General features: G+C 44.8%; 1 protein-coding gene across 1 annotated transcript; it reads left to right on the top strand.

Moving 5' to 3' along the window:
- Positions 1–1,484: 1,484 nt before the first annotated feature.
- On the top strand, positions 1,485–9,215 carry LOC125541137 (pentatricopeptide repeat-containing protein At4g20740-like). The gene is made up of 2 exons (XM_048704611.1): positions 1,485–1,764; positions 7,070–9,215. Exons 1-2 carry the CDS (start codon positions 1,485–1,487, stop codon positions 8,980–8,982), a joined length of 2,193 nt encoding a protein of 730 aa, XP_048560568.1. The 3' UTR covers positions 8,983–9,215.
- Positions 9,216–11,356: the final 2,141 nt, after the last annotated feature.

Raw genomic sequence — 11,356 nt, 5'->3', positions numbered from 1 at the left:
CGCCGATCTAAAGCCAGATGACATGCCGCCGAAGACCGCATCGCGCCGCCGCCCGATCCAGGCTAGCCGCCGCAGCAGCCGCCTATGGCCCGAGGCAGGGCCGACCACCGCCGCCGTCGAAGCCAACGCCGTCGCTTCTAGATCGGTCGCACCTCCACGCATGTTGGGGCCCCGCCACCCCTGAGACGCGGGAGGGAGGAAGAGCCCCCGCCACCGCCATCAACCTCCGGGCGCAAGCCGGCGGCGTCCTCCGGTGGCGGCGGGAGGAAGGGAGGAAGATGGGCTAGGCCACGGCGGCGGCTAGGGTTGGGGAGCCACCCGAGTCGCCCGAGCGGGGGGCGACGTGGGGGCCTCTCGACCGGTTCAATTTCAGCCAACGCGGGCCTCTCGACGCGGGGGCCTCTATGAGCTACAGATGCATATCCTTATCCACGCCCTCTATGAATTAGTGTTACAGTTTCTGAAGGATTTCATAGTTAGTAGACCCAATTAGAACTGATAGTACTCCTTTTGGTTTGAGTGGATAGAGATATTTTAGGAAATGTAATGCAGATCATCCTAGGTACACAAAATGCTCAGTACTATATGTTCAGAGTAGTTGCACATTCAACAGAACAGAACACAAAATGCTCAGTACTGTACACTTTGATCTTATTGCAACAGAATACAAAATGCTCAGCACACAAAATATACTCCAAAATTCTTTACAGTTATACAGTCAAGCATGCTATATGTTCAATGGAAGCAGCATCTGAAGCTCACCTGAGATCAACGGAAGCAGCATCCATTCCTCTGCACCAAGTCCACCTCCAATTGCTGCAGAAACCAAGAGGAGAAGAACGAAATCAGCTCACCAGACTGAAAACAGCAGCTAGAAGCAGAAGCAGAAGAAGCCCCAGAAGCAGAGGACCTGCGCTTCCGTGGGCGAGCGGGCAGCAGAAGCAGAAGTGGCGGTGGCGGCGGCGCCGGTGGAGCGAAGAGGGCGAGGAGCTCGAGAACTTGGAGGAGGAGCAACAGCCGTTGACTTACGCAACATCTCGAGGACAAGGAGCTCGGGGACCTGCCTCCAAGACATGAGCGCCGCCGCCGGAGCCGGCAAGTACCGGGCTTTGCAGAAAAGGGGATCCCTTCCCTCTTGATCTTCTAGTGCGGACGAAGAGAAGCGGCGAGACGAGGGGGAGAAGGCGGCCGGCACGTGGCAAGGTGACGGAGCAGGTGGCAAGGCGACGAAGCTGGCGGCGAGGTGTCGGAGCAGCCGGCCGGCGCGTGGCTAGGCGATGGAGCAGGCGCGATGGGTTGCCTGGCTTGTTGGAGGAAAGGGAAGGGGGTTTTCATAAAATGTTGGTGGGGACAACTTTTCCCGGACGGAGGGTACTCTTGACGAAGAAGAGGACAGTGAGAGACAGATCCAGTCCCGCCCCCCTACTCCGGCTTCCTCTGCTCACGCTCCTCGTGACGGCGCTGCGGCGGCGTGCCACCGCACAATGACCTCTCTGTTATCCCCTCCCGGTCCGGCTGACCGCCACCGCAGGCACACGATCTACCATGGCCACCGCCGCGCGTCCCCGTACCGCCCCACTGTCCATGGCGGTCTCATCACCCACCTCCGCGCCACCTCTCCTGGATCCCGCTCCTCCCCCTCCCCTTGGCCCGCCGCAACCACCGCCCCTTTCCACCTCCCTGACTGGGACCCCTCCTCCCCATCTCACTCCCCTCGCTCGTCGCCGACTCCGTCGCATTCCACATCTGCCTCTTCCCGCCGTCTCTCCTGTAAGAAAATTTAGGGTTTACGGTCTACCCCTATTCCTCTGCGCTTATCTGTGGTGCCGCTCACAATTCGCATATGTGAGGCTAGGGGGTAGGGACCTTCTTATATTGTGTTTCCAAGAGTCCACCTCATATACAGATATAAGATTCCTAGTCTTTTCCACTAGTTTCCGGGATAGAGTCCAGATCAAATTATCAACCACGATCATATTTGTCTGTTTAACGGATTCTACCCGTTTCGTCCCCGGAGCACGCGCTTGTGAGCAACGCGCCATAATAGAGTGTAAATTCCTCTAATTATGTAGATCAACATTAGGGTTGTAATCTAATTATACAATCTAGCTCCTTCCAATCATCGGTGTACCCGGGTAGTCTTTCCAATATAAATAGTATATTGTATTCCACCGATAATCGACCAGCTTCCTTAAGTATATAAAACTTAAGTACGTTCCAGCAAGTAACAATTCAATGCTAAACATGTAAAACAATTCCATGTATAAATACATGTATAATTCCATAATGAGGTATTCTGAATTTTAACAATTCCAAGTAATTTGAATATAGTTGCAGGACACATAATTCCAACATCTCCCACTTGTCCAAAATGATCATTCATATATTCGTAAACCCATAGCCTTAACATACTTGCCAAATACCTCCCGACTAAGATGCTTGGTCAATGGATCAACAATCACATTAACACTACGTTGAAAACCCACAAATATATTTATACGGTGATACTTCCCTTCAATATGTTTCCTTGCTGTGACACTTAATATCACTAGAGACCTTTAGTTTCCGCCTTATTATTCCAGCATAGCTGTCCTCGGTGCCTCGAGTATTATTTCCTCGAGTATAATTCCACCTTTGTAGTCACCTTGAGTATTTTGTTTCCTCAAGTGAAATTCCGCATCAACTATTTTCCATCACATATATAATAATATGATTAATTCCACATCGAGCCAAGTATAATATAACCATGTTGAATAAAATTTCAAAACCACATGAATATCAAATCCAATCAGTAAATGAAGTTCCATAATTAACCATGTTTTGAAAGAAATTCCTGACTTCAGTCAGTGAACCTGCACCATAGTACTACAAAAAAAATTGAATATGCGTACCTGGACTTATTTCTCATCTTGTAGATAGAGTAATAGCTTCCTCAATGTGTTTATCTTTAATATAAATTTCAGAATAAGTGACAGGTTGTGATGCACTTTCCACGATCTTATAGGATGTGTGAGATTCCCTTAGATGCTCGTGTTTCATTCCACTGCTTGAATGCAGCATAAATTCCGGTAGCTAAGGTATGATAATATAATGAAGATACATACGAATTCCAGTACCATTTATTATTCTATTTTCCTCAGGAGTTCAAATATAATTCCTCACTGAGTATGATTCCCTTTATCAAAGGTGTTTTAACAGATTTGCAATTTTCCATAGAGAAACACTTCAAAATATTTTCTATGTATTTCCTCTCATAAAACATAGGATGTTTCAAATGTTCCTTTCATATGAAAGTTAAAAGATGACCAAGCTTTCACTTCCATCAATGTAATTTTATCATTACAAACAACAAAACAATATTAACATATACAATAATATTGCAAAATACTTTACACTTATGTTTGTAGATGACGGCCTTGCTTCATTTAGAAAACCATATGACCTGCTATTCCATTGATGTGAAGCTTGTTATAAGACCATACATTAATATACTCAATTAGCAAACCATGTCTTTAGTTCCTCTTTCCCAAAATTCCAAGAGAGAGAGTTTCCACAAGGTATATTTCCCTTTGTGTGAATAATTGAATAATAAGAGTGACATTATAATATTCCAGTGAGCCAAATATCCTTAAAAAAATCACTTCCAGACAATAGGCTTGCGGTCATTTGCTATGATATTAAGTTCCAAAACTATGCTCTTCCTCATTTGAGTTTATTCCTTCCCGCAATTCTTCCACCCATAGTTGACATTGATGAACAAACATTCTTAAGAGAATTTAGTGATTCCTCTAAAATTTAGAGTGACTTCCCCCCAAAACACATAACAATTGCCAAGAGATGACATTCCAAGTTAATTCCTCCCACTTATCCTAAGCATGTTAGTGTCGGGAGTTTCACTTGTAGTTTCCTTTGTCGTCAAGGTTATACTATAGTATGATTGTCAATAATTCCACCCTTGATCATAAAAATGATCGTGTTCCTAGTATGATTGTCAATAATTCCACCCTTGATCATAAAAATGATTGTGTTCCTACTTTCCACCAGTATTCCTTTTCCAGATAACTAAGGAAACACCGCCAAAATAGAAGATTTCCTTCCAGTCAAGTGACTGTACTAGATGGAGAATGATATCAACAAATGACAGTATGCAATGCTCTTTCCAAGGAAACAAGAGAGTATACAAGACATTCAATTCCTCCATTCAATTGTGGAGTGTATGGTATATTATAATGGTGAGTAGTTCCATGCTCTCTACATACAAACCATATATTCCTGAAGTGTACTTCCCCCACCAATCAGTTGTTAAAACTATGATATTATTTAATCAACTGATTTTCCACTTCAGTATATCATGTGACCAGCACAATAAAACCTTTCGACTTGTATAATAAAGATAAGCATAACCATATAAAAGTGTAATCATCGAAGAGTGAGATGAAATATATAATCTGACCTCTAGTGGGGATGTCAAAAGAAATACCATAAGTATATAAAAAAGAAATGATGTGAAGCCCTTTCATCTCCTTCCACCTTAATAAACAAGGTGTATTAAAAAAATCATATATGCTTCACATGTACCATAGTCCTCCCACTAAAGTTTAATATTCCAGAATCAATAGGCCTCTTGATCCAGTTCCAAGATATGTGACCAAGTCGTTGATGATGTAGATAATAAGATTCCAAGCATGTGTTCCCATTGTCGATATTCCTCCATATGGAGTTATCTTCCCTCAAATAACAATTTGGGTTTCCAAATTCCAATGGACCACGAAGACAGACTGGCCATAGTGTTAAAATCCATAATGCAATAATTTAACCATTGAGAAATATTTCCTCTCTTCCTTTTCCAAATAGTATGGCATAGTCAACATATTCCAAAATACAATTATAAATCAAATCCATTCCCATTGAATTTGCACAACGTGCCCTATAGCAATAATAGTTTTCCTCCACAAGGGAGTTTGATGGCACAATTTCCATTCCAAAGTACATCATTTTTCCTTTGAAATTATTGCATGCCAATAAAGTTTTGTTAAGTGAGCAAACCTCCTTTTCCACAGAGTGGTTCCCATCTTTCTCCATAAATAAGTGATGCTTCATAATATACACTTTCATGAATTCCTTTTATGCAAAGTTATAATTACAATAATTTTCATCCACTTCCTTTTTGCCAATTCCAATGATAAATATTAAAATTTCCTTTCCAAAGTGCAGTCAACTATGTTTGACCGGATCCTTCCCTTGAAAAGTTAATATCTTCCTCCATTTAGTTTCCCAAATTACAAATATCAAATGGAGTAGTTTTGATCAATCCGGCTTAGAGTTTAGAATAAATAAAATACAACGAGTAATATGTTTCCTCTGCTACCCATACACAGAGTGCGCTGAGATGCTCATGAATAAGAAACACTTTCATTCTTCAATGAGGACAGAATATCATAAATATTATTGAGCAGTTTATGAGAAATATTTCAATAAAAAAATATTCCAGATTGCACATAATTTCCATGCAATCCGTTTACTCATTAATTGAATAACCAAAGATTAATGTAATGATTCAGAATAGATGAGCCATTTGGTATACATATGCCCAGTGTTGGCATATATTTCCTTTTGTCAGCAATGACGTTTTAATTCAACATTTTCCGGCTTGTTTTTTTAAAAAAAAAACTTCATGACATTCCAAACCGTGATATTTGATCCATTTGATTATGGGTACAAACTTATAGGGAATAAATTGTTAAATGCCATTGGAAGAAAAGTGTTAGCGATATGTAGACTTGGCAAGGAAAGACGACAATGATAAACTTCAGTTACGTGAATCAATTTCCTGCGCCTTCCCTGAGAACTGCCGCAAGAATCTAAAAAAAAAAAATCATCCCCGATCCACGTGCGTGTGAAGATTATGTGCGAGCTTTGCTTTCCAAGCTTCCTGGATCTTCCAACCATGGCGTGAATTAGCTTGCTCTTTGATTTCCTCGGTCCACGTGCTAAGCCAAAGTAGTAGTACTACTCATTTGATTCCGTCTAACCGAGTCAGCTAGGACTAGTATATCTCCTCGATCAACGATTTTCAGCAGCGATTCTGGCTTTCCTGCAGCTTGTCTCCTTCCCAGCAAAACTGATCTGCTAGACGCCTTGGAACTTGTTTCCTTTGATTTGATCGGTGGGAAAAATAACGCCATGGACGTGGGCCAAATCTGCACCAGACTATAAGTGCCTTGATCTGCTTCGGCGCTGCCTTCGCGCGTGACTGTTGCGATTGAGAAATCGATCGCTGACGCGCCGCAGTTACCTGATTGAAAAAACATGTCGATCACACCGGCCAGCAGAGTTGGCAGCGGATTCAATCACGAGTGGCGACAAAACGACGACGAGGGAGTTGTCCAGCGGACTAGGATCCGAGCGGCGGCTAACATGCGGCAAAGTACGCAGCGGATTCTGAGCTCCAGGGACGGGCGGTCGAACATGGCTCTGATACCAATATAAGAAAATTTAAGGTTTACAGTCTATCTTTATTCCTCTGCGTTTATCCGTGATGCCGTTTATAATTCACATATGTGAGGTTAGGGGGTAGGGACCTTCTCATACTGTCTTTCCAAAGAGTCCACCTCATATACAGATATAAGATTCTTAGTCTTTTCCACTAGTTTTCCGGATAGAGTCCAGATCAAATTATCAACCACGATCATATTTGTCTGTTTAATGGATTCTACCCGTTTCGTCCCCGGAGCACGCGCTTGTGAGCAACGCGCCATAATAGAGTGTAAATTCCTCTAATTATGTAGATCAACATTAGGGCTGTAATCTAATTATATAATCTAGCTCCTTTCAATCATCGATGTATCCGGATAGTCTTTTCAATATAAATAGTATATTGTATTCCACCAATAATCGACCAGCTTCCTTAAGTATATAAAACTTAAGTACGTTCCAGCAAGTAACAATTCAATGCTAAACATGTAAAACAATTCCATGTATAAATACATGTATAATTCCATAATAAGGTATTCTGAATTTTAACAATTCCAAGTAATTTGAATATAGTTGCAGGACACATAATTCCAAATCTCTCCGCTCGCGCGATTCTTACTCGACGCCCTCCGCCGACACCGGCGCTGGGGCCCTCCCGTCGTCGCCGACCTGTCCAAGCTCCGCCGCGTACCACCCACCCTCGTGGCTGAGGTCCTCAGCGCGCACCCGCCACCACCTCCCCCGCTCGCCCTCCCCTTCTTCCACTGGGCCGGCCGCCAGAAGGGCTTCCGACACTGCTTCCCTGCGTTCCACGCTCTCGCCTCCCTCCTCTCCGCTGCAGGCCTCCCTGCTGCCGCCGATCAGCTTCCCGACCTCATTCGCTCCCACGGCAAGCCCGTCTCTCACCCTCAGCTCACACTCCTCGTCCGGCTTCACACCGCTGCACGCCGCCCCCTCCGTGCGCTCTACACGCTCCGCCGGTTTCGACATGAGTTCTCTGTTCAGCCGCAGGTCCACGTCTGCAACCGTGTCCTCGGCGCTTTGACTGCGGCAGGCCATGTTGAGGATGCGCTCAAGCTGTTCGATGAAATGGCAGAAAGTGGCATCAGGCCTATGCCGGTCACATTTGCAATCATCGTGCGTGCGCTGGGCCAGGAAGGGATGGCGGAGAGGATCCTAGAGATGATTGGGAGGATGCGTGATGAGGTGTGCCGGCCGGACGTGTTTGTGTACACCGCTCTGGTCAAGACGATGGTGCGCAGGGGGCACATGGAGGCTTGCATCAGAGTGTGGGAGGAGATGGGGAGAGATGGTGTGGAGCCAGACACAGTGGCATATGCTACAATGGTTGAGGGGCTATGCAACGCTGGGATTGTAGAGAAAGCAGCTAAATTGTTTGAGGGGATGAGGAAAAAGGGGTTGTTGGTTGACAGGATCGTGTATGCATCACTCGTCGATGCCTATGTTGCTGCTGGGAGGGTTGGGGATGGCTGTAGGATTTTGAAGGAGATGGTGGATGCTGGCTACTGCGCTGACCTCAAAACATACAACATACTCATTGCCGGTCTGTGTGGTATAGGTCGGGAGGATAAGGCACATAACATGTTTCAGATTGTCCTTCAGGAGGAGCTAGTGCCAAGCTCTGAGACTGTTTCACAGTTACTAGTTTGCTATGCTGATAAGGGTGAGATGGTTAACTTTTTTGGATTGGTTGACAAATTGGTTGAGCTGAGCTTGCCTGCCGTAGAATTTTTAGCGGACTTCTTGAGGCTCTTTGCATGCAAGGATGGTAGGGAATTGAAGACTCTGGAATTGTTTAAGACTTTGAGACAAAAAGGGTATTTCAGTGTTAACATTTATAACATTCTTATTGAGAATCTGCTCAAGATCAAGGAGAGGAAGAAAGCATTATTACTGTTTGAGGAAATGAAAGCTTCAGATGACTGCGAGCCAGAGTCATGTACATATAGTCTTATGATTCCATGTTTTGTGGATGAAGGAAATATTGAAGAGGCTTGCTCATGCTACAACTCCATGATGAAGGCTGAATGGATACCAAGTCTTTCAGCCTATCGTTCGCTCGTGAAAGGGCTATGCAAGATTGGAGAGATAAATGCAGCTGTTTCACTTGTATCAGATTGTCTTGGAAATGTAGAGAATGGGCCAATGGAATTCAAGTACACCTTAACTGTTATTGAAGCTTGCCGGTCAAAAGACCCGGAGAAGGTCATGAAAGTGGTGGTTGAGATGATTGAGTTAGGTTATTTAATAGACGAACTTATCTTCTCTGCTGTCATCTATGGATTCTGCAAGTACGCAACTTCAACTAGAGCTAGAGAGGTGTTCTCTGTTATGAGAGATAGGGATATTATTTCGGAGGCTAATTTTATTGTTTACGAGGACATGCTGAACGAGCACCTGAAGAAGGTCACTGCAGACTTGGTGATATCTGGATTGAAGTTCTTCAACCTTGAACCAAAATTGAAATGGAGAAGCAGAATTGATTGAAATATATTTGTACAGTTACTAGGGTAAAGAAGATCATTTATGAAGTGTACATCTGATCAAATTTATCGATCTCTTTGCTGAACTAGTCCATCTATACAGTTGAATGGGGAAAAGATATAGGACGTGTTTATCTGGTGATCGTTCGTTGGGGGAGAACTATCAGCGAGCACCTCAATTGCCATGCTACGTTTAAATTTTTTGCCGTGTATGTTTGAGGGACTTTCCATGCACTAAAGGAAGGAAATTGTCATGTTAAGAAAAGAATTGCCAGACGCAGTGTATTTTTTTTAAATGTCATGCATTTCAATCATGATCCAACTGCTTTAAATTCGTTTGCAAGGAGCTCTCACCAAACGAACCTTCGCCCATTAATATTTCCGAAGGTATAACTTCACATCGACGAAAGCATAAGCTAGTGATCGGAAATTGAGGGTACTAAAGGGTTTCGTATTTGTTGTGAATAGCTTAACCTTATGCATTAGTATATGCTGATACGAAAACGTATTTAGTATGAACAAACTTAATCATTCGCACAGTCTAAATGTGGTGCGGACGGACCAGGGGTTATGTCGGTTAGAATCTTTACTATGCACATTCATTTCGACAGCGGGCGCAGCGCTAGCTTTGCATGATTAGCGTTGAGTAAATAGGCAATTTCTCGATTAAATTAATCCATGAGTAAATCACTAGCATGGCATTGATTAAGTTGATGACGTACTGACTCTAATCTAAACATGCACGTACTAAGCAAACAGTAGACAAATCTACACATACTGCTACTACTGCTAATATGAAAATAATCAGGAGCGGGATAAACGAGTTACACCCTCCAGTAGGCCACGCAGAGGCCGCGGCTTTGGTGGCAGCGGCGGCGTCCTCGGCGGCCTTCTTGTCGGCTTCAGCTTTCTCGGCGGCGGCACGGTCGGCATCGGTGGACATGGTGATGATAAAGGCGACGCGGACGTAGAGGAAGTAGACGATCGAAAGCGAGCAGTCGCGTAATCGCTGCCCAAAAACCTATTCGCCCCTCACCCCATACAGGATCCAGAAGTGCGTGGTTTCGGAGACCTGCTCTCCCGTCAACCATGTACGCGGCGGACGGGATGGAGTCACCGGCGGCAGCAGCAGCAAAGGAACGACGGTGGGCGTGCGCGTGAGCAGATGTGATCTGTTCGTGGTGGCTAGGGTTAGGAGACACCGCATACTTATAGGCGCAGCCGCGTGGAGAGACGTGGGTTCGACCCACGTCCGAGTCCGTGACAGCCCATGATCCGACGTCTCAGATCGTGGCCCAGCTGTCAGAAAACTCTCCGTTAGTGACTGGCAAAAATAAGCGCGTAGGTGTGAGCTCGGCTCGGCTCAATCCCGCAACCCGCGACGCGTCGTGACGAGGCGTGGCGTGGCTAGGCGGGCGGCGGAGGAGTGCGCGAGGGCCTCTTCTCTTCTCAAGCTCCAATAGCATGTAGAAGAGAAACCCTTATAAACCACTCCAACTCTCCTTCCACTTTCGGGGTGGGACTAAACTTTCCACTACACCTAGTGCCATATAACCCACATGGGCCCTTAGAGATTTTTCAGAAATTGCAATATGGGCCTAGAGCCCATCTCAGATTTCAGCAATCCCCCACCAGATCTCGAGGGCCCATTGTGTCCTCTGTTCCAATTGTTGTTTCGATATACCAGTGTTTCAGTGAAGACCTGTTAAGGTTGAACTTCACCTAGAACAAATGGCTACACTACTTCACAACTGAACAATGGACTATGCCTTGAATTGTCAGTTTGGCGTAAAGAAGTTTCACTACATGTCTTACTAGTACTAGGCTGCCGAAGGCTGACCCCTCGGGTGGAGCATATAAGTCACACTCCTGGCCTATTCATGAGCTTACTAGAGATCACCCCAATCTCATAGACTGTAACCAGCAGTCGGGCTCATATAGGTGTGTTCCTCCAAAGATCGCTCTGTAGGATAGCATCTTGCTTTTATAAGCTTTGAAACACATTGAGACCGTAGTCATCCTACCATACAGTATCGACAGTATTGCATCTCCAACGGAGTGGGTTAGTATAGTTACTCTCCTCAGTTCACCACTGGCTTGTTTTCCCAGGTCCTAGTTCATGGGATCTCCGATCACATAGGTTGGGTTACCACCATGGCAACTCATGTGGGTCTCATACCCATCTCCCTCGATGCATTATCTATCACAACACGTGGTAGCCCTTTTGTAAAGGGATCTGCCAGATTCTTAGCCGTATGGACATAGTCCAACGCTATCACTCCGGAGTTTCTTAATTTTCTGACAGCTTTTAATCTCATTCTTATGTGTTTGGTGGACTTCATGTTGTCCTTTGAACTCTTCACCTTGGTGATGACAGT

The sequence above is a fragment of the Triticum urartu genome, chromosome 2 (genome assembly GCF_003073215.2).
Source record: "Triticum urartu cultivar G1812 chromosome 2, Tu2.1, whole genome shotgun sequence".
NCBI classification, from domain to species: Eukaryota; Viridiplantae; Streptophyta; class Magnoliopsida; order Poales; family Poaceae; genus Triticum; species Triticum urartu.
Note: the sequence above shows the minus strand (reverse complement) of the source record. Positions and strands in the feature narration are given on the sequence as shown.

Bases quoted from the DNA above. Each gene is read 5' to 3' on its own strand.
- LOC125541137 (XM_048704611.1), top strand. From the start codon at position 1,485: ATGACCTCTCTGTTATCCCCTCCCGGTCCGGCTGACCGCCACCGCAGG. The intron at 1,765-7,069 runs TCTCCTGTAAGA...CATAATTCCAAA, and splicing joins ATCTGCCTCTTCCCGCCGTC to TCTCTCCGCTCGCGCGATTC.